Raw genomic sequence first — 23841 nt, forward strand, 5'->3', positions numbered from 1 at the left:
TACAGCCAACACTGGCCTGCTGTGAAATCAAGATGCTGAGACAGGAACATTGCAAAGTTTGAGGCCAGCCTGACCTATATGGTTCCTTCCAGGCTAACCTAAGAAGCATAGAGAGGTCTTGTCTCAAAATAATAATAAAAAGAAAACTTTGGAGGGCCTGGAGAGACAGCAAAGTTGGTAAAGTATTTGCCACACAAGCATTAGTTCAGGTCTCTAGCACCAAGATAAAAAGCCAGTACATGCCCATAATCCCAAAGTTGGGGAGATAGGCAGGAGGATTCCTGGGCTTGCTGGCTAGCCATCCTAGCCAAAGCAGCAAACTGGGTTCCATGAGAGACCCATGGAGAGGGTGGAGAGGGACTGAAAAAGATGCCTAACATCATCAAGCCCTGGCCTCCTCACTCATGCACACAATATGCATGTGCATGCACGTGCACTCGCGCACACACACCTAGGCTGGGTTTGCAGAGGTTTCAATTACACACAGTTGACACACTATTGCTGCAGAGGGATGCAACAGGCACTGCTGGTAAGGGCCTCTTACAGAGAATTCTATCCAAGGTGTCCATGCAAAGGTGTGTCTGCTGCCCGCCCACCGAGCACGCTGTTCTCACAACATCACACACGGAATAACAGTATTAAAAGGAAAAGCCTTTATCTCAGCACATCATTTCTCAGAATGGATTTCCCAGAAGATCTTTATTGACACAGACGTTGACCGTTGCTAAGGTCTTCACCCAGGACAAGTCAGGGTTTGTTCTCCCGCCTCTGTCAGCCTATCTGAATAGACACAATGTTACCATTCTTCTGACCCAGCCGGAGTGGGAGGTCCACACCTGATCAGGGATCACGCTGAAAGGCAGCGCCCGCAGGTCTGCCTGCAGTCTTCTGTGTGTGGACATTGACTCCATGTCCTAAACACTCTCCATGCAGCAACCTCCAACCTCATCCAGTCTTCATCACACAAGACAAGTGGGACTGAAAGCCTCATTTCACAACTAACAGCAGGTAGATAGTAAGACCCTGGAGAGAGAGAGACAGAGACAGAGAGAGAGGAAGAGAGGAGAGAGAGAGAGAGAGAGAGAGAGAGAGAGAGAGAGAGAGAGAGAGAGAGAGAGAGAGAGAGAGAGAGAGAGAAGAAATAATGAAGGAACTTTACTAGCTGGCGATGGTGGTGTATGCCTGTAATCCCAGAACTCAAAAGCATGAGGCAGGAGGATTGTCAGGAGTTTGAGGCTACTTTGTAACAAGTACCAAGGCAGTCAATGCTACATAGTGAGACCCTGTCTCAACAAACAAACACAAAAGGCAGATCAGGAAGGATGGAAGGCAGGAAAGAGGGATTCCCCATCACCCTCTCAATCCCCAGAGTTCCAAGTTCCTTCTTCCATTCGCCTCTGATCAATGAGTAAGTTCTTTAGCCTGGAGCTAGAGCCCTCAAAACACGGCAGACAGAGCAGGGATGTCGGGCTGTGATTCCCGCCTCTGCTGCTCACACTCCAAGCACTCAGTTCCGGAGACTGGAGATGGCTAGTGGTACCCGTGCCCCGACTGAAGCCCAGGCCGCTGAGGGCTTCACAGTGCTGAGATGAATTAGACTCAGTCTCCTGGCGGCTCTCCTCCTTCTGGGTGTTTTATTTACCATTGCTCCTTTGCCACACTGTGTAGCTTGCTTCCTACACTGGGAAAACTTGGGACATTCTTTTGCTTCCTTTAGGAATTATTACTTTGTGGAGTTTGCACAAATGTCAGGGACATGAGCCCAAATTTTGACTTTGTGACTTGTCGTCAGGCCCTTGAGAGACTCCCTCTGTCTTCTTGGATTGAGCTTTGACATGGAAACAACGCAAATGCCTAATGCCACCCAGTGTGCTCAGCACACATTCCTTTTCTTCCCTTCCTGTCTCCAAAATTGTCCTTTTTGGAATTCTAATCGAAGTGATCAGACAGCCAAATAAGCCACACAAAGGCATTGGCAGGGCTCTGCCACCAAGAGCACTCGGACGCCATTCCTGGGACCTGGTGGCAGCATGTGCAGAGGAAAGGGAACCCAGCTGCCGCCCAGAGTGTTGCTAAGAAAAGCCTGGGGGCGGCCCAGGTTTCAATATAATTCCTTTTGCCTGAACTTATTTGTTTTTGTTTATTGGTGGCTAGAGGCTGGTGGCGGGGCCTCATACACGCTAACACATTCTCTACACTTCCATGCAGCTTTATCCCCAAATAACAACTTCTCTGCCACTGGGTAATCTGGAAAATTAAAGTGGGTTAGGTTAAGCAATTTACAAACCATGCAGGAGGGCTTTTTTTTTTTTTTAGACAAACCTCACTGTGAAGCCCAGTTCAGTCTCAGAACTCATGATCCTCCTCCCTCAGCTTCTGGAACGTAGGGGCACAGGCATGTACCATGGCACCCGGTGTGTTTTATTTTAGCTTTAGTATGGATATCATCGTTAATAATGCTCTTTTATCTTGCAGCACACAGACAGGTGATGATGTGTGACACAGGAAGAGTCTCCAGAGAACAGCAGAGGCAAATATGGCTGCAAAGCAGCCCATGATGGCCTGCTTACCGCTGCACATGGATTACACACAGTGGCCTTAATTATTTGTTTTCCTTTTGAAAATGCCCTCACAAAGAGCGGCCTGCTCACAGCATGACACACATAGGCAGGAAGAAGAGTGTGTTTTCTCTCGTACTTTCAGTGGATACACGCAGGGATTCTCAGCCATCATGAGGCAAAGGGTTCAGTTATCGACTGGCTGAAACGCCCACTGGTTTGGTTGATACGTGGTGCTTTCAAGGTTTGAAAATGAGATTGGGGCTGCCTGGTGATGGTGGTGTGTGTGCACCTTTAGTTCCAGCACTCAGGAGGCAGAGGCAGGTGGATCTCTGAGGCCAGCCTAGTCTACAGAGTGAGTTCTAGGACAGCCTGGGCTGCAGAGAGAAACCTAATCTCAAAAAAAAAAAAAAAAAAAAAAAAAACAAAGAAAGAAAGAAAACATGAGATTGGAGGACTTGAAGATGAAAAGAGCCAGAGGGGTTGAGAGACGCAGCTATTTCTAACAACCAGGACTTGACATGAGTCTGGATGATATAAAATCCACTCCTAGAAAACGAGCAAGAATTCTCATCTCTTCTTCTGATTGCTTGGCTTGTTTCCAGAGTGCTCACAGCAGACATCACCACTCTAGGGACACCACTGTAAGTCCAGTCAGTGCTCATGTTTCAGCAATGGGTTCCCATTGGTTCTGGTAGTTAAATCTGCACAGGCTCCAGGTTGCATATGAGATCAACCTGTAGTCTGGACGTGACCATTGGGGCATGTCAGGGTCATGGTTGTATAGGCAACTTCCTCAGGTTGCAAGTGTTCATGGTGTGGTTGGAGAATGAGAAGCAGTGATTACTGTGTTAAGAGGGGTGGGGTGAGATAAGGTCTTGGGACACAGCCCAGTTTGATCGTGAACTCACAGTCCTCTCTATCCTCTCTGCGGTATGCTCCACTGTATCCAGAGCACTGTATTTTATAATCAGACTGTACAGTCCTCTCTGTTGCCAGAGGATAGGCTCAAAAATATCCATGCATTGTGTCTTTACCCGATGGGCAGAAAACACATTGGATTATGGCTTACTGCCCTAGACTGGGGATTGAACCCAGGGCCTTTTGCTGCTCCACAAAAGTCCTACCCCTGTGTGGAGACCTAGCTCCAGGACTGTAGCATTTAACAGGCAGCTGAGAGAATGACAACTATCAGTCAGGTCCCTGCAATTACAATAAAGCCACCCTAAACCGTGCATAAGCAAATGGGCATCTCATGTTCCAGTCAAACCGTTTCTGACACTACCATTTTAATGTTAAAAAAGACTTCATTACATGTCTTCAAGGGAGTCTGACGACCACAGAGCAAAGGTCCGAAGACAGTTTTCAGGGTTGTTTCTCCTCTTCTACCATTCCCAAGACCAAAACTGGGTCCTCAGACTTGAGCCAAAAGTGCATTTACCCACTCTGCCATCTTCCTGCTCTTTTTTTTCCCCTAAGACACAGTCTTACTACTGACCCTGGCTGAGCTAAAACTATCTAGACCATGTTGACCCCAAACTTGCAGCAACCCTGTCTCTGCCTCCAAGTACCAAGGCTACAAGGATGTGCTGCTGCCCCAGCTTGAAATTAGAATCTCATATGACTTTCATGTGTCACAAAATGTTCCTCCCTATGTGTAATAGAAAGTACAAGAGAAATCTAACTGGAGGAAGAATGGAATCAGCTGGGGAGTGGATGGGGCAATGCGCCTGTGGAGGAGGATAACTGACCTAGTTAGGGTTTCTATTGCTGTGAAGAGGCACCATGACCACGGCAACTCTTATAAGAAAAACACTTAATTGAGGGGGCTCGCTTACAGTTTCAGAGGTTCAGTCCATTACCATCATGGCAGGGAGCATGGCAGCATGCAGGCAGATGTGGTGCTGCAGGAGTAACTGAGAGTCCTACATCTTGCAGGCAGCAGGAAGTCAACACTGGGTGGTATCCTGAGCATAGGAAACCTCAAAGCCCGCCCCCACAGTGACACACTTCCTCCAGCAAGGCCACACCCACTCCAACAAAGCCACACCTCTTATTGTGCCACTCCCTGAGATCATGGGGGCCAGTTACATTCACACGCCCACAGTAACCAACAGGACACCCTCGGACACATGCATATAAAGATGCAATGATAAAGCCCATTACTTTGTACTCCAGTCTAAAAACATTAACTTAAAATAAAAGAGTGGCCGGGTGGTGGTGGAGGCGCACGCCTGTAATCCCAGCACTCAGGAGGCAGAGGCAGGTGGAGCTCTGTGAGTTCAAGTCCAGCCTGGTCTACAGAGCTAGTCCAAGACAGGCTCCAAAGCTACAGAGAAACCCTGTCTCAAAAAACCAAAATAATAATAATAATAATAATTAATAAATAAATAAATATAAAAATAAAAAGGTGAAATATTCTTCCCTTTAATTATTTTCAATTATTCACGCTTAGCTCTTAGACCATATGAAAATGGGAAGTAGATTGAATTTAGCTCATAAGCTATAGTTTGATGACCTGAGAGGAAGAAAGCCAGGATTTGAAGCCACACAACAAGTTTGGATGATCCCCTAAGCATTATTTACAGTCTAGAAGTGAAAATGAAAGCCAGGAACTGCATAGAAAATACAAAGGACACTTTAGCAATCTTTTATAAAACCACCATCCAGATATGGCCTCTAGGAGGGGTTTTCTCCTATTATATCTACTGTCTCCAGGTGTTAAATTTTATAATTCTAGTTTTTCACTAATGAGAAACTACATGATAATAATAACGGAGGAAGAGGAAGAGGAGGAAGAGGAGCTATACAGTGAGAGGTTCATTTAAAATACTAGGAAGTATATTACTAGGGAGTGAACAGCCTCCTGCCACACATGCGGCACACCTCTGCATTTCTGTTCTTGAGGTTTTGAAATCCTCGCTCTGAAGCAGGGGGGCAGTGAACGGCTTTGCGGCCAGACCTGCATCTGATTCTCCTCACCCTTTTCTGTCTTTCCCAAAGAAAGAATACAAAGTCATACACATTGTACCTATCACGTGCCTGGCTGGCATCGATGCAGCAACACCCGCCTAGCCCCCAATGCCATCCACAGGAAGTAGACGATTTTGCAAAGGACTACAGAGAAAACGGAGGTTCCCGTTTGTGATGGGAAGTCTATGTTGGGCATCCCTGGAAAGAGGAAGGGGGTGGGCGTGCTCAGAAAGAGACCTCACTCCGCCCTCCTGCCTGCCCCGCCTGCCCCACCCCAACCAGGTTCCAGCCCAAGTCATTTAAAAAGTTGTTGGAAGGGTTTCCAAACTGAGGCAGCAGCAGGTGGCCCTCTGGCATAGCAGAGGCAGAGCTTGCTCTCAGGCAGAGGATGTCCTCCAGGTCAGAACAGGGAAAGAATTCTAAGCCCAGTGGCAGCGAGATGAGCATGGAGCTGAGGCCAACAGCCCCGGGGAACCAGGGTCTCAGCAACACAGCCTTCCAGGTGAGCAGGGTTGAAGGGGACCAGGGAACCTGCTGTCTTCACATCTGGCAAGCTTAGTAACTAGAGCCGTGGGCTCGCTGAGCCACAGAAAGAATGTTCATCTGTAATGGGTACGCTTTAAGCCCATTATTTCTTCCGACTTGGACTCCTCTGGTTGATAAACCTGAAAAGTGTCTTTCAAGGTCTTGTGTTGATCTAGACTGCAATCGTCACTCGGGAAACAAACTGTCGCCTTTTTTCTTTCTGCCTCTGGACTCACAGCAAGTTTCAGGATTTACCCTCAGGTTTCCTCCCCGAGATCTGGACCGGGGTAGAGCAGGGGCCTCAGACCCCAGTGGAGGCAGCAGAAACCCGAGTGGGTTCTCAGCCCCCGTGGAATGTAGCCCAGGAGCCTGCCCAGGACAGCCTAGTTACGCAAAGCTGTGTCCTCAGCCAGGACTACTGAGTGATTAATACTACTAGTCTCGGGGCTGGGTGCCACAGGTGGCCCAAGAGGGAGGTCAGTATCTGAGCTTGCTGTAATGTTCGCCCTGCCCGGGAACCTGGATTTGCATTGCTCCTTATTTGTCGAGCAACAGAGTTTTGAAAAGATAGGAGGCTGACCTAAGCAGGACTCAGGAACCCTTGGGCTTCATGGGCACTTAATGGGCAGAACACAACTTTTAAATGCCAGCCCAAGAAGTGGAAGGTAGAAGTGCTTGGCATGAGCCAGGTCTCTTCCACCACCAAGTTACTGTAAGTTCCGGAAGACCAGGTTTGATTGTCTATCAGTAGTCACAATGGCTCCCAGCCCGTGGTTTATAGGTATAAGGAGTCCTACACATTAAACTGGTAAAAGACAAGTTGGTGGGAAGGAGGAAAATCATACAATTTTTATTAGCATTTTAAATTGCTCGTGTATGGTGTCTCAGAAAAAAAGAGGTGGAGAGTCTGCAGGGGTGGTGTGTGAAGACCAGGGCATGTGCACCATTTTACCACGCGGCTGCGTACTGTGCAGATGTGACCGGGAAAGACAAGGGACTGGGCTTTTGGGTCAGTAAGTTATTGCAGTGACTAGAAGTAGATGGAGAGTTCATGGAAGACAAGGGTTGTTGTCTTGAGCTTTATTTACGAAGACTTCCCTGCTAAAGGGCCGCTGGCTCAGGTCTCTTCCCGGTGCACCATGGGAGGGAAACCTGTGGGCTGCATTAGGAAGGCCAGGAGCACGGAGTCAGCTTGGCACACTCTTGGGGGACACTGGCATGCTTGAACGGTGGCACAGCCTTGAAAGGTGCTGTCATAAGCACGAAGGGAAGGGAGCTCAAACACGGGAGGGAGCTGCCACTCAGAGGGAAAGGAAGCTTGGTGGAGGTGGCAGCGATTGGGGGAGGGCTCTGCAGGTCTGTGTCACCAGTAGCTGGCTACGCGGACAGAAGGTCCGGGGACGGTTCCATTTCTTTTTTCAACCCTTCCTGTTCTCTCACAGCGCAGGTACCACCCCTGGCAAACAGAGTCCAAGTTACTCCTTCCTCCAAAGTTTGTTTTGCCAGGAGTTGGGGGATTTTTGTACACCCATATTTGCTAAGCAGAACCATTACCTGCCACCCTAAATGTGGCCATCGCTAAGTGGGAAGGCCGGTTCAAGCAGACAGCCATAGCCTTTGCCCTCAAGAAGCAGAGTAGGGCACCAACTCACAGAAAGATGCAACAGAAAAAAAGGACCTGAAAACCAGTGTGGAGTTGGAGCTGAACCTACTGGGGAGCATGAGGGCTCCCTGGAGGGAGGGAGGGCTTCAGGTGGGGCCGTCCGACGAGGCCACGAGCTGTCTGTCCGAGGGGCCGGGGGCATAAGAGAGGAATGCAAGTCCCAGCAGAGGTGGGGCAGGAGCGCAGGGCGTGAGGAGGCTGTGGCACCCAATGATGAGGTCTCTGAGCAAAGTGCTAAAGAGGAAATCTCCAGTGACAGATTGTCAAAGATGCTCTTTGTGACCCTATTGAAGGATGGCTGTGTGGATGGGACACCAGCAAGGAGACCAGGCCACAGGCATGGGCAGGTGCCACAGTCCAGGCACTGACAGGGAATGAGCCGCTCCAGGGTGAAGAGCAGGGTGGGGACAGGGTGTGTAGGAGTCTCCCTCTGAACTTCCAGTTTTCCTCTCTTAGATAGGATCAGAATGTTACCTGTACTGGAACTGTTGAGAAAACCCAAGGTTCGAGTATACTGCACTATAAAGAAGGACGTGTAACACACATGTATGTGTTTGTGGAAAACAGAGCCTGGCACATAGCATAAACATAATAATAACAGTGGTACTTGGTGGTGTGGCGGGGGAAAGTGAAATTTTCTAGCCCAGGATGTCAGAGATTTCTCCTGTTTATCAAAGACATCCAGAGTAAGGCTGGGTCAAGGGAAGGGATGAATTCCATTTGAGGCCTGTTGGTTGAGATCCCAAGTGTCTCCATCAAGGTGTAGATCCTCTGGCAAGGCTCAAAGAATGAGGAAGCTGGAGGATTTGGAGAAGGAGGCAGGGAGAGCCACTAGGAGGGCTGAGCAGAGTCAGATCAGTGTGAGGGTCGTCGGGGATAGGAAAGAGGGTCCACAGAAAGAAAGGCATAGTGGCCGGGAGGACCAGGCGTGGCGACCCGAAGTCCCACACAGAGCGGACCCTGGCCAGCCCCTCTCCCTTGCTGACACCAGTAACCTCTAGCTACGGATCCTACACAACATCCACGCTGCTTTTAAACCTTACAGCGAGAAACACAAAATGCATCCTTTGCTGTCTTCACACGGATACCAAATCGGAGGCTTTGTCCAGCCTCTGTGGCAGGCTTTCTAAGAGTCACAGTCATGTTGTGGGCTATTCTCAGTCCCTACAGTTGCATTGACGTAAGCTCTCTGTCCCATAAATATTACTGTGAACGGACATGTGCGTTATCATGGTGGAGATTTTCTTGGAGATTCTAAAATCAGTGTAGGACTGGACACACTTGCACACCCTCCTGGAACACCAGAAACAATTCACTCTGGGTTGTGCTTAGGAGTGGAATTGCTAGGACGTGACACTGAAATCCATCTATACTTTTTGTTGTTGTTGCCCTGGTATTTGCTTTTTGTTTTGTCTTGAGGCAGGGTCTCGTATAGCCCAGGCTAGCTTCTGACTCTCTGTGTACTTGAGGATGATCTTGAATTTATGATCCTCCTACCTCTACTTCCTAAGGCGGGGATGAGGTGTGTGTGCGGCAAAGCTTGGATTAAGTGGTCCTGGGGACCAAAGGGAGATGTTGCACATGCTGAGCAAGCACGCTACTAACTGAGCCCAGATACTTTCAACACTAATAACCCCAAACTGGCTTCCCAGATGATTATGCCAATTTAGACCCATCAGAAGGGTGTGGGTTCTTGTTTCTTCTCCTCAGCTTCACAGTTTTCAGTTGACTGTGTGAGTTCGGCCACTCTGGTGGGTGTGTGGCAATACAATTATACAATTATCAATTAACACAGCACACTGAGATATACATCATCAGGCAATATTGTTGTTGTACAAATACCCTCTTTACACAGACTAGACAGTGTAGGCCAGTCTCTGGGCTTGCCAGAGTGAGATGTGGGGAGCAGGATGGGCCTCCCTCTGTAAGCTAAAGACCCACACTCTGCAGCAGGAAAGGCTCTGGAGGGACCCGAGAGACAGCCTGCAGAAAAAGGGGGCTGCTGCCACGCCTGGTGATTGAGTTCCATTCATGGTAGGGGCAAGTTGTCCTCTGACACACACACACACACACACACACACACACACACACACACACACACACACACACACTGAAAAAGTAAATAGTAAGCTGTTTTCTATGTATGTGGTGACCCAAGCCTGTAACGCAGCTCTCAGGAGGCTGAGATGGGGAATCACAAGTGTAATGTTATCCTGAGTTAATAGCAAGTTCAAGGCCAGCCTGAGCCACACAGTGAGACTTTTTGAGTGAGTAAGTCTCCCAAAGTAGACATGTAGTATAAACGGACTTAGTGCCACAGGCAAATACCAGGATTGGGAGCTTGAGGCAGGAGCATCATGGTGAATTTGAGGTCAGCCTACACAATGTGGTGTAATCCTGTCTAAAAATTGTTTCAAAAAGAAAGAAAGAAGGGAGAGAGGGAGGGAGGGAGGGAGAAAGGTAAATAGGCTCTTCTATAGCTCAGTGACATACGCTTACTTAGCATGTACCAGGTCCTGGGTTCCATCTCATTGAGGTCTCTAGTTTCCCAGAAACTGGGTTTAATGTACAGTGTAAATGGGGAGTCATTTCCAACCCTTCTGTTTCTTTAAAGATAGTCTTTTTCCCACTCCATAAACACGTTTGTCAAGTATCAACACCTGGTACACTTTCTAGAATAGGAAATCTGAAAGAATTCCTCAAACTCAGAGGAAGTGGGAGAAAATCCAGAGGAGATAGAACTGACTCGGGGAAGTCGCACAGAGCTCAGTTTCCAAAGGTGACAATCCAGGCAGAATTTTGAAAGAACGCTTCTGTTAAAAGGTATCCCTTAGCACCCTAATTCAACTTTCTTCCTCCTGTGCACGAGCATCAGCCTTACCACAGGTGACCCTCAGATTCAGGGTAGAAGGCTTGCCTGACACACACAAGGGCCTGAGTTCCATGCCCAGCACCACAAACAACAACAAAACACAAACAAAAAGTCAGCTGGGTGGGACCCACTTAGGCAAGGTTGGGGCACGACCCGAGTCTGGAACTGCACCTCAACTCTGCAAACCCTGAGCACCAGCCGAATGACTCAGTGAATAGGGTGGGGACCCAGCCAGGCAGGTTTGGAAAGCCTGCTCAGCAGAGTTCAAACTGGAGAGAGCTCAGGAGAGTGAGTCCATCCGGCAAGGATGTGACCAGCTGGAAAACAGGTGTAGATGACTTCACGGCTGGGTGGAATCACACAGAATAGAGGAGGGCCGGCATCTTAACCAGTCACAAGTCACATGCAGGCTGCTCAGGGGTTCTTCTCAGGGCTCCGGACAAGATTAACTAGACCGGCCTTGAGCCTTTCCACACATGAACTAAGAAGTATAAAATCCAGGATAGTGACTTGCTGTTGTTGTTTGTTTGTTTGTTTGTTTGTTTGTTTGTTTTTGAAACAGGGTTTCTCCATGTAGCAACTCTGGCTACTGGAACTCACTCTGTAGACCAGGCTAGCCATGAACTCAGAGATCCTCTGGCTCCTGACCAGTGACTTCCAGTAAAGGAAGTTTTCTTAATATTTTTATTTAATCTTTGCCAGTTTCACACACACACACACACACACACACACACACACACACACACACACAATTCTCCTGATCATATCCACACCTTCCCCTTCTCTGCTCCCTCCCTGCTGCCGTAACATGTCAGCATGTCCCCTCTCGTCTTTATGTCCATTTTATTTATTATTTATATTGGTAAAGAACGTTTTTAAAAAGTCTACTGCTTCCTAAAATGGGCATGAATGTGTCTACACTAACTTTCATCTGGGGAGAAACCTAAGTGACTGAAAACAAAATCACTTCCCTGACCCCTCAGGAAAAGCACTTGGGCTCAGGCCTTCCAGGCTCAAACACTCCTGAATGGTTCCTTCTGAGAGGCCCTCTTACTCCCAGTCCTGGGCAGAGAACACAGGGCAGGTTGTTCTGTTGGACACAGTGGTTGACCATCTCCCTCAGCACTCTATTTCGGTGCCCAAACGATGCCCTGGCTTGCGCTCCTGAGTCTAGTTGGTTCTATTTTCTTTCTGTTTGTCAGCCTATTAAACAGCTGTCACTTGCTCCTTTTAAAATACCAACTTGGTGTTTTATTGATTTACTCTATTTTTCTAGTTTGTCTCTTTTTACCTTTGTTCTGATCTTTTTTTGCTTTGGTTTGCTTTGCTTTTTGAGCCCAGGTCCTTGAGCATGTTAGGCAAGCACTCCATCGCAGCCAGACTCCATCCCTTCTCCTAATCACTAGTTCTTCCGTCCAGTTCAGTTTGCTGTTCTTTTCGAGTTTCTTTCTGTGAACTGTTAGGTTATTGATTAGGTCTATTTTATGTGTGTGCTTGCACGTGTGTCTGTACACCATGTACATGTTTGCTGTCCTCAGAGGACAGAAGAGGGTGTGAGATCCCCTCATTTGGAGTTATGAACAATTGTGAGCTTCCAGGTGGGTGCCGGGAGTCCAACCTGGGTCCTCTGGAAGAGCAGACAGTGCTCTTAACTGCTGAGCCATTTCTCCATACCATGATTTAAAATCTTTTTCTCTGTAGGGCAAGCAATTACAAACTCTGAATTTCCCTCTAGACACTCATTTAGCTTCATCTCATAAGTTTTACGTATTTGTTTTTGATTCATCTATTTATTACAGTGTCACTATTTATTACAGGGTCACTATTACTATGATGAAACATCATGACCAGGGAGGAGGGAGTTTATTTGGCTTACACTTCCACAGCACACACTGTGGATGATGTCTGTTCGTCATCAAAGGAAGTCAGGACAGGAACTCACACAGCACAGGAACCTGGAGGCAGGAGCTGATGCAGAAGCCGTGGAGGAGTGCTGCTTACTGGTTTGCTCCTCATGGCTTGCTCAGCCTGCTTTGTTATAGAACCCAGGACCACCAGTCCTGGGGTGGCCCCACCCACAATGGGCTGGGCCCTCTCATATCATCACTAATTAAGAAAATGTCTCACAGGCTTGCCTACAGCCTGATCATACGGAGGCATTTTCTCAACTGAGGCTCCTCCTCTCCAGTGACTCTAGCTTGTGTCAAGTTGACATAAATTTAGCCAGCACAGACAGGGTGTCACTATGTAACCCTGATTGGTCTGGAACTCATTATGTAAACCAGTATTGCCTCAAACTCATAGAATTATACCTGCCTCCAACTCTAAATGCTGGGATTAAAGGTATTTATCATCATGGCCAATCATTAATTTTTAGATAGTGCCCTTTTTTTTTTGAGACAAATTCTCATGTAGCCCAAGCTGTGCAGCTGAGGATGACCTTGAACTTCTGACCCTCCTGTCTCCTGCTCTGCTGGAATTCCTGGTGCAGCGATCACACCTAGCTGGAACCCAGGGCTTCTACTAGCGGAGTTACATCCCCAGCCCTCAGAATCTCTCTATTGATATTCTCTAGCTGGGGTATTATTCTAGTACAGACTCTAGTCTTCTTTTAAGCTTAATTTCCTTTAGCTTTCTGAACACATTTAAAATAGGGACCATAACATGTTTGTAAGTCCGACAGCCTCGGTACGAACCATCTCATCTATTTGTGTGTCTCATACATTTTTTATTTAAAATTGGACTTTTAAAAATATAATGTGGCAGCCAGGTGGTGGCGCACGCCTTTAATCCCAGTGTTGCAAGAGGCAGAGGCAGGAGGATCTCTGTGAGTTCAAGGCCAGCCTGGGCTACAGAGTGAGTTCCAAGAAAGGCACCAAAGCTACACAGAAACCCTGTCTCGGAAAAAACAAAAAAATCAAAACTAATAATAATAATAATAATAATAATAATAATAATAATAATAATAATGTGGGTTTTAGAAAACAGATTTCCCACTCATCACTAAAGTTTTGATTTGTTTTTGACACAGGGGCTTCCTTTGTAGCCCTGACTGACCTCGAGCTCAGTACCAAGCTCCGGCTGGCCTTGAACTTGCAATGAACTTGCTTCTGCCTTCTGAGCGGTTTGTTGTTTGGTTGTTCTCATTGGTGATTTGGTGACTGGACTGAATTAACTCTTTGTAATCTGTCTTCTGGTCCATGTGCTATATGTGATTCTCCCAGGATGTCTGCAGCTTTTCTAAGCCTGTGGTCTGGGAAGAGCACTTACCTAGCATGGGTGTTATGAATTAATGTACAGGGGTGGGGGAGGACACCCCAAGGTTATCCTGTGCGCGTAGGGAAACATGCTGGGCAGATGCAGTGGTGGACTGGGCAGATGCATGCCATGCAGGCATGGAAGCAGTGGCCAGTAATTCACAACCAGATGCTGCATCCACGTGGAGAGTTTATTATAATAAATGAAGAGAAAGATAGGAAAGAGAGGAAGAGGGGGAGAGAGGGGGATTGTCAAGGGTGCACACCTCTGTGGGAGGAAAGCGGAAGAGAGAGGAAAGGGAGTTTTTCCTTAGAATGAGGCTTTTACGTCAGGATGCAGGGTGGAGCTAAGGGGTGGGATTTCAAGGGGCAGATCAGAATATTAACACTAGGAAGGCCCTGGTTTCATAATAGTGGGAGAAGTGGTGGTGGCGCACGCCTTTAATCCCAGCACTCAGGAGGCAGAGGCAGGCGGATCTCTGTGAGTTCAAGGCCAGCCTGGACTACGGGGCAAGATCCAGGAAAGGCGCAAAGCTACACAGAGAAACCGTGTCTCAAAAAACAAAAGACAAAAAAAAAAAAAATAGTGGGAGAAATGGGTTTCAGCCATACACACACACACACACACACACACACACACACACACACACACACACACACTTTCCAAAGCCCTTTTTGGACAACTCATTCCCAGGAGCTATTAAGAACCTTAAAGGCAGGTTAAATACTGGCAGTTTTCTGGGGGAGATTTAATGTATTTTACCCTCTGAGGCTGCAGGAGTATTTTCACAAGACTGTCCTGTGTCTTGAAGAGAGACCAGAAATAGGGGGCACAAGGCGTCTCAGAGCTGGCTGCACTGAGATATTACTTGATAAACACCCTTTGGGCCTCAAAAGGCTGTCATTTTCCCCTAGTGTTCTGATAAGTAATTTTGATGGTTTCCTCAGAGTGCTGAGCAGTGCTGAGCACATCTGGAGGTGGGAGCACTCGCGTGTTCTGTCAGGAGGAGGGTGGGGCTGAGGTTCCGAGCACCGCTGCTGTTTGCTTCTTACCAAAGAGAGAAGGATGGTCCTATGCCGGCCTCTGTCCACTGCCAGGGAACAAAGCAGAGCTTTGTGGGCCTGTCCAAGAACAGAGCCCATGTCTACCAGGAACCTCACAGGCGTCTCCCCCTCTGGTCTTCTGCTTCTGTGATGCAAACCTTTGCTTTTAAAGTATGCACATGTCTGTGCGTGGGTATGAACATGTGAGTGTCCACAGAGGCCAGAAGCGTCAAATCCCCCTGGGCTGGACTTACAGGCACCCGTGAACCACCCTGCATGTATTGATCCCACTGAGCGAGAATGAAAACCACCACCCAAATTAAAGCCAGTGAAGCGAGCTTTATTTACTATGCATAGGAGCAACTCTCCAAAGCAGGATTGAAGAGGGCAGTGTGGGTTAACTTTTCAGGCCTCTTTTATAGGGAAAAAGTGCCAACTGGGGATTTTCAAAGGAATTTGGTAACGTAAGGACTTGGCAAGCAAATTTTACAGAAGCAGACAGCAGACTAGATTATTTGACGGATCGTCTTGGCAGAACATCTCGAGATATCTCAAGATTCCTTGGCAGAAAACCTTATCAGGATAGAGTACATTGAGGGGTGAGTCAAACTCCATGGGATGGGGAGCAAGTCAGATTCCAGAAACAGGTGAAAGCGCGGTCGGTCAGCTTGAAGTTTGCAGCAAAGAGAAACAAACTCCCTCTGACCTTGTAACAAAATGGCTTTTATCTTGAAGACGAGTCAGGCTGGTCTATCGCATGGATGCTAGGAACAGAACTCCAGGCCTCTACACCAACTGCTCATGCTCTTAGCTGAGGCATCTCTCCGGCCCTCAAACCTTTGTTTTTGTTTGGCTTCTGAGAGCCAAAGCTGTTTGACTTCAAGTGTGACCTACGAATTCATCAGAAGTGGAGTGAGTCCTGATACCGTGCCAGGCCTGACACCGTGCCAGGCATCACAGGAACCACAAACAGAAGGCCTCTGTTTGGCTATCACCAAGCAATGACAAACTAGTACCACTCTGTGTGTGTGTGTGCAAAATTGTATTCCCGGCTTAGGTGGGGCCTTCACCTTGCCTGGAATCAGGGAGTCACTGTTTCCACCTGTGCCAAATGAACATTTTATATACTTTCATTCAGTCAAACTATCCTAAGCAGCTATCCGGTGCTAGACAGAAAGAAACACTGATGAGGACACACAGGATGCTGCCGCCTGAGCTATTTCCTATATTTTATTTTACGAAGAAGAATCAGATCTGGGATGGGAAGGTAGGGTTTTGATCCTGCAAGTGGACAGGGTAGAAAAGGGAGGCAGACAGCAGCCCGACCCATGTTCTCTGACTTACCTCAAGGCACCTTGCTGACTACAAAATCCTGGCCCTAAGCTTCTACAATCAGTAACAGACTTAAAATTGAACTTCTATATTCTATGTACTCAAGAACATTCTAGAATAAACTAGTAAGGTGAATGATAAAGAACTAAAGTGGTGGTACGAATTCTCCATGAAATACAATCAGAAAGCAGCCTGCTAATGTGAGATGAAGCTCTTTATGCCATGGAAAAGTGTCAGTCACAGTCCGAAAGAGACCAAGATGGGTCACACATTCTCCTCACCTCCCCATCTTCGGGAGGGTACCAAACCAACAGGCGCTGTAGGGTTGTGGGGTTGTCCCCTGACAGTCCCCCAGCTTCCTTCAGTGTCCCTCTCTTTCAATCTCATGACTTTAAAGCTTTGTGAGTTCTACAACATGTACAGGGTTTCTCTGTGCAGCCCTGGCTGTCACGGAACTCGCTTTGTAGACCAGACTGGCCTCAGACTCAGATCTGCCTGCCTCTGCCTCCCCAGTGCCCCCCAGCCCTCCTGCCACCCACCCCCATGTACCGCCACGCTGGAGCTAAAGGCGTGCACCACCACACCCACCTTGAACATTTCTTTTTCTTTTTTGGTTTTTTGAGATGGGGTTTCTCTGTGTTGTTTTGGTGCCTGTCCTGGATCTCACTCTGTAGCCCAGGCTGGCCTCGAACTCACAGAGATCCTCCTGGCTCTGCCTCCCGAGTGCTGGGATTAAAGGTGTGCACCACCACTGCCTGGCTGAATATTTCTAATTAAAGTAACTGAATTCAGAGTTTCCATCAGGTCAGGGATATACTTGCAAAGAGGAAGTTAGAGAGCCTTGGCCTAGTGTGAGGGCCAGGAAGCTCTGAAAGGGAAACGTTTCACTGAGACACCGGCCAGCACAGGTAAAGCACAGGAGATAGAGCAGCAGATGCTTGGTGAATGGTAACAGATCAACAGGGAAGAACAGAGAGACGACATCCCAGGGGCCACCAAACACCAGCATCCTCTTGGCCCACACGGCTACTTCCTTGTTCCCCTGTAAAATACAGGCTTCATGTCAGAAGAGGAAGAAAGTTCTAGGGGAACTGAGCCAGGGCAGCCTGGGGGGGCGGGAAGGCTGCTGCCGGTGCTCCAGGTACTGACTGTCCTCAGTGTGGCAGAGACCTTGGCTGGATATGACAAGTGGCCTCTTGCCAACAGGAAGACAGTGATTAACTTCTGAAACAGGAGGCACCACAGATGGGAAAGAGAAAAGCCATGCACTGTGAGGCAGGAAAAGCAAAGGCTGTGCAGGAGAGTTGACTCAGGCTGCCTGGATCTGCAACTACACACCTATACATGTGCGTGCACACACACACACACACACACACACACACACACACACACACACACACATGCACATACATACACATACATACACATACACTCATACACATACATGTACACATGCATGCACACTCACATTACTCAGGCAGGTTTTCTAACTTTTCTACTTCTTTCTCATCCAAAAGATGTCTCAGCTGTTAAGGGCAGGAACTACTCCAGAGAAATGGGACCAGGGTCACCCTGTAACTCCAGCTCTGGGTATTGAACGCCTCTGTTTTCTGTGCAAACCTACATGCGCATCCTCACATGCAGACCCACACACATACAAATAATTAGAAATAAAAATAAATTCTTAAAAATTTAGGTGAAGGGCTAGAGAGATGGCTCAGTGCTTAAGAGCATTTGTTGAACACAGAGGATGTGTGTTCAGTTTCTAGCACCCACGTGGTTGTTCACAACCATCCATTACCCCATTCCCTCTTCTGACCTCCACAGACACCAGGGGCACACATGGTGCACATACATACATGCAAGCAGAATACCCATACACAAAATAAAATTAAGAAAATAGGTGAATAAATGCCCAGCATTATAGTCCTATGGAGAAATGAAAGCCCCAAACCAGGAGCCCCTGGGGAAACAGGCCCCACCCCTGCCTCAGCACTCTTGAGCAATGAGTGTAAAGCCCCAGCCTCAGCAAATGCTCCAGTATCAGCAATGATTTCACACCCTGTAGCTGGACTGCTACCTGAGTTCAGAATGTCAATTTCTGCCTGTAACAACCCCTGGGGTCCCTGGTGTGAGGCCTGTGAAGATGCCACATGATGCTTCCCCACCCCGCTCCTGAGGAGCTGGGATGATAGGCCTGTGCCACCACCCTGTGTCCATACCCAGCTTTGACTTAATCGGTCCACTCGGTGTGAAGCCCCTGAGCCACTAGGTCTGGGCCAAGCGTGGCTCCCAGCTGTGCCTGGGAGGGCTTTTGGAGTTACTCTTCAGAGGCCTGGAGTAGGTCACAGCTTCAACTGTCAGTTTGCCACACCCAGGAGAGGGAACCTCAACTGGAAATTTGCCTCCATCAGATTTAACTTGTGGCCGTGGATGTGAAGCACTTTCTTAATTGAGGTTCCTTCTTCACAGGTGTGTCGAACTCGCAACTGACACCGACTGTGGCCTGGTCATGTCTACCTATTTCCTATTTAGGCAAACGTTTTTCTTCTTATTATTATTATTATTATTTTTGGTTTTTCGAGACAGGGTTTCTCTGTGTAGCTTTGCGCCTTTCCCGGACCTCGCTCTGTAGCCCAGGCTGACCTTGAACTCACAGAGATCTGCCTGCCTCTGCCTCAAGTGCTGGGATTAAAGGCGTGTGCCACCACCCGGCAAACATTTTTCTTAAAGTCTTTATGGTATATAAATACATGCCATGAGGTCCCATATCTATTTAATCATCAACTCTTTGATGTAGGTGACATGGCCAAGTTAATTTAGAAATCTCCACAAAAGAACTGTTTTCCAAATGTAACTGGAGGTCAGTGACTGTCACTGAAGATGCAGTAAGTCCCAACCTATAACATGCGTTTGATATTTGTTTTTCAAAGAGAATGAAGACAGGAGGAAGGAGAGAGACAGACAGACAGACAGAAGAGACTTGCTATGTAGCCCTGGCTGGTCTGGAACTTACTATATGGACAAATCTTGTCTCAAACCAAATTGTGATAATCAGATCAGTCGATCGTTACAGAAGCAGCCATAATCTGAGAGGAAGTTATGGGCTGAAAGCGTCAGTAATGACCGCCACTGTCTCAGCCTCACCTGTACCCCCCTCCTGTACCCCTCCACTTCAGCCTGACGTCCTAGCCTAGTCTCACTTGAGCAAAGGACTAAGACCACTGAGCAGGCAGTACACAGCCCCTGGGAGGCAGAGGTAGGGGAACAGTGTGTGCGTGGTCCAGCCTGGTGCAGGAGTTTTTAGGGTCTACACTGGTCTGCCAGCCCCCACAAGTTAGATTCAGCCACCTGTCCCTAGTACGCCAATTAAAGAGATAAATGGTGAAAAGCAGAGAAATGAGCTGTTTTCAGTGTGGTTACAGTGGAAAGAGGAACAACTGATAAATGTCAAGGCATCTTCTGATGTGGGTATGAGTTGGGTGTAAGGCAAGGGCAAGAGGGTGTGTGTGTGATTAAGCATTCCCAGCCAAGATGTGTCCCTACCGTCATTGACCCTTGACCTCCCCTGTGTCTGCTCTGGTCAGTCAAGTGTGATGATCTGCTATCAGAACTGTGTGTAAATTCTTCCCCCTCTGCCTAACAACAGGCTTCCCTGCCCTGGGCATGAGATTCTGTTAGATAATCTGATAGCAAAAGTGTCTCCCTTTGAAATACCTTCTCTACTGCTCTCCTGCCAGGAAGGTAAAAACCCTGGGCTATGGTATAAGACTCTGTTTTGAGAGAGAGGGTATAAGACTCTGTTTTGAGAGAGAGGGTATAAGACTCTGTTTTGAGAGAGAGAAAGAGAGAGAGAGAGAGAGAGAGAGAGAGAGAGAGAGAGAGAGAGAGAGAGAGAGAGAGAGAAACTGAAGCCATGCTTTCTGTTCTCAGTTTTTGAAAAATATCTTTCCAAATAGTGTCTCGGACAAGTGTTGTTACCATCTTGGGGTCATTTGCCTGTGAATATTAGACAACATATAAACATTCTTAGTCTCAGACTCCATCAGGAGCCTCAAAGGGAAAAAGACTTCAGTGTGGGCAGACTGAAAGGCCACACATTCGGACTCCAGTGAAGAGGTTCGGCAACGCCATGTGAAGAAACACAGCAAGCCGTGGCTGGCACAGAGAAGCAGAAGCATGGTCAGACTGCTTTTAGACTTCTCTGGCCCTCTCCCTCCAGAATATATATATATTTGGTTTTTTGAGACAGGGTTTCTCTGTGTAGTTTTGGTGACTGTCCTGGATCTCGCTCTGTAGACCAGGCTGGCCTCAAACTCACAGAGATCTGCCTGGCTCTGCCTCCCGAGTGCTGGGATTAAAGGTGTGTACCACCACCACCACCACCACCACCACCACCACCACCACCACCACCACCACCACCCGGCTCCAGAATATATTTTAGAAGTTTTCATGGGAATATCTTCCTTTACATCAAACAGGCCAAGCTAAATCAGAGAAAGGCGAGAAACAGTACTGGAAATTAGATCAGGCAGAAATCATTATGCACACAGTCCAACACAAATGATGGGCACAGAAGTCAACCAACCTTTAAGAATAAAGGGAGAGCCAGGCATAGCAATGCATATTGTAGTCTCAGCACTTGGGAGGTGGAGGCAGGAGGATTACTGTCATGACCATACCAAGTCAGAAACAGACTAACCTATTTGTGTCTTTCTGTAACATCAGACTTTTCAGAAAAACAATGATTCTACAGGGTAAGATTTTCAGTGGCATCACTTTGCCACATAACCCCACTTTTCTTGGGGACCCTGCTGTCCTGGCCAGTTTATGTCAACTTGACACAAGCTGGAGTCATCTGAGAAAAGGGCACCTCAATTGAGAAAATGCCTCCATAAGACCTGGCTATATGGCATTTTCTTAATTGGTGATTGATGGGCTCCACCCCAGTGCATTGTGGGTGGGGCCACCACTGGGCTGGTGGTTCTTGGTTCCATAAGAAAGCAGGCTGTGCAAGCCATGGGAGTAAGCTTCCTCCAGGGAAGCTCCAGGTTCCTGCACTGTGCCCTGTTTAAATTCTTGTCCTGACTTCTTTCAAATACTGATTATGATGTGGAAGTGTAAGGAAAATAAATCCTTTCCTTCCTAAGTTGCTTTAATTTAAACCCAGAACCACCTTAGATACAAGGGGCTGTAGAGAGAGTCAGTGGTTAAGAGCACTGGTTTTTTGTCTTTTTCTTTTGTTGTTGTTGTTAGTTATTTGGTTGTTTGGTTGGTTGGTTGTTTGGTTGGTTGGAGGGGGAAGTTTGTTGTTTTGTTTGGTTGGTTTGGTTTGGGATGTTTGTTTGTTTGTTTGTTTGGTCTTTTGGAGACAAGGTCTCTCCTGTATGAGTTCTGTGTGTTGAAGATTTATTTGGGTCAAATCATAGTCATGTGCCGGGTGTTACAGATAGCACCATAGACAGTGGTAAGGCTTGTGCAAATCTTTTATTTCTGAAAATTGAAATCAATGTGACTAATGCACATTTGCCCCATTAGTTTTAAAGTGGCACTAGCTGTCAGCTACTTATGCTTGGCTTTTCCTTTTTGAAGTGGAATGTCCTCTTGATTCACACCTACTTCATCGTCTGAATCTTGACTGTTGTCTTTTATAATCGTCCTGTGGGGGTGTAAGACAAGTCTGTGGTGTGGACAGTGAGTGGTATGGAGATTCTACCTCCAGTTGCATCTGAGCGATACCTGAGATCAGTCGCTTGAGGAGGATGGATTCAGAGCTTTGGATAGTTTCCCCCAAAGAACAAAGCAAGACACTGATATCAGTACAATCAGTGAGGACCGATTGCATTCGTGAACTAGCCTGAGCTTTCAGTTTTGCAGAGGTGAGTCGCCTTCTGAGGAAGAATGAGGAAACAGGGAGAGGTTCAGGCCCAGTCAGAGGTGTGGAAGTTGCAAAAAGCAGGAAAGGGTAGGAGGATTTGCTAACTGGCACTTACTCAAGTCAGGCTCTTCCTCTGGCCAACTGGAAGGCCGCCTCCCAGGACCTTTGCAAAGGGTTAAGTCAGCTCTGGGCAGAGAAGTTCTCTCTACCTCTCAGGGCTAGTGAAGGGCTCACTACATCAAGGAAGCTCTCTCATTGCTCCAGAGAGTTCAGGAATCCTCTGCCTCTTCTGTGCCCACAGCGTTTAGCAGCCAGGTTAGTGGTTGTTCGGGTCTCTTACTGCGGAAGAATGGGTGAAATAATTTTCACCTGCAGAAAGGTTGAAGGTTTAAAAGGAACTAACTAGTCTTTGTCATTAACCACCTCCACATGATTAAAACCACACAACTGCCCACACACACACAGGCATGCCCACAACCATCACGTCTGACTTTGCTGTTGTTGGTCTCTCTGGACTCCCTTTTGAGTTCACAAGAAGGCTGATCGCTCCTTCATCACCAGGAAAAGCAACACCACTCATCAGTTCAGTAACACCCAGTGGGTTGTTTGCGGTTCTGTTTCTCAGGTGTCCCCAGATATCTCTTACTAATCCCTCTTCCTGTCACTATGATAAACTACTCTGACAAAAGCAGTTTAGGCCCATTGGTGGGACACGCCTTTCATCCCAGCGTGGAAGGTGGAGGCTGCATTCGAGGCCAGCCTGGTCTACACAGTGAGTTCCAGGACAGCCAGAGCTACACGGAGACCCTGTCTCAAAAACAAACAAAAACTAGCAAACGAAAAAAGCAGTTTAGGGGAGACAAGGGTTCCTCTGGCTCAGAGTTTACAATCTATGGCAGGGACATAAAGGCAGCAGGCGCCTGAAGCAGATGGTCACATGACACCCACCATCGGGAACATGGATGCTGGTGCTCAGCTCACTTTCTCCTCAGTCCAGGAGCCAAGCGCGTGGAATGGGGCTGCCCTGGGTTAGCGTGGGTCTTTCCACCTCAGTCAACCTGACTGATACCACACAGGTGTGCCTGGAAGCTTGTCTCCTAGGTGACGCCAGGTCCCATCAAGTTGACACCACAAGTGACTTGGTTATGTGTCTTTAGTTTCTTGCAGTTACCACGTTCTCCAGTACTTATTTGTGTTTGTTTTTCATGGCAGTGGCAGTTGAAATAGTTCAGATTGATAAAAAGGAAAAAAATAGTTCTCACCAAAAAAAGGGGAAGAGGTTGTTTCTTCTGGAGCCAAATAACCTAGGAACACGGATTGAGGTTACCCCAAACTCTGTATTCCAATGTGATAAGTTTCATGAAGTTTTTACAGCCACAAAGCAAACACAGTCATAAATCAATACAGTTTTCAAATAGATCAGTGGGGTGCTCTAGCAAGGTGATTGGCAGATCCAGCTGGGTCAGCTCTTAAGGGAGAGGGCCATAGAATGGCCCTCATACATACATAGAACGTTCTCACTTTTAGGGCAGCAGAATGTTGTTCTCCACCAAGGCCAGAGGTAGGACTTAGATTCCTTTTTAAAAATACATTTTTAATAAAAAAGAAAAAGAAAAAAGAAAAGAAAAAGCCAAGTGTGGTGATACACACTTAATCCCAGCACTCAGGAGACAGAGGCAGGTAGATCTCTATGAGTTGGAAGCTAGGCTGGTCTACAGAGCAAGTTCCAAGACAGCCAG

General features: G+C 47.5%; 1 protein-coding gene across 1 annotated transcript in view; it reads left to right on the top strand.

The window, feature by feature from the left end:
- The first annotated feature begins 5842 nt into the window (after positions 1 to 5842).
- The window catches only part of Slc28a3 (solute carrier family 28 member 3), a 56069-nt gene continuing 38070 nt past the window's right edge, over positions 5843 to 23841 (top strand). Inside the window, exon 1 of the mRNA XM_028863845.2 lies at positions 5843 to 6033. Coding sequence (XP_028719678.1) covers positions 5920 to 6033 — 114 coding nt within the window. The 5' untranslated portion in view covers positions 5843 to 5919. The remainder of the gene's footprint in view (positions 6034 to 23841) is intronic.

Source organism: Peromyscus leucopus, chromosome 5, assembly GCF_004664715.2.
Source record: "Peromyscus leucopus breed LL Stock chromosome 5, UCI_PerLeu_2.1, whole genome shotgun sequence".
Taxonomy (NCBI): Eukaryota; Metazoa; Chordata; class Mammalia; order Rodentia; family Cricetidae; genus Peromyscus; species Peromyscus leucopus.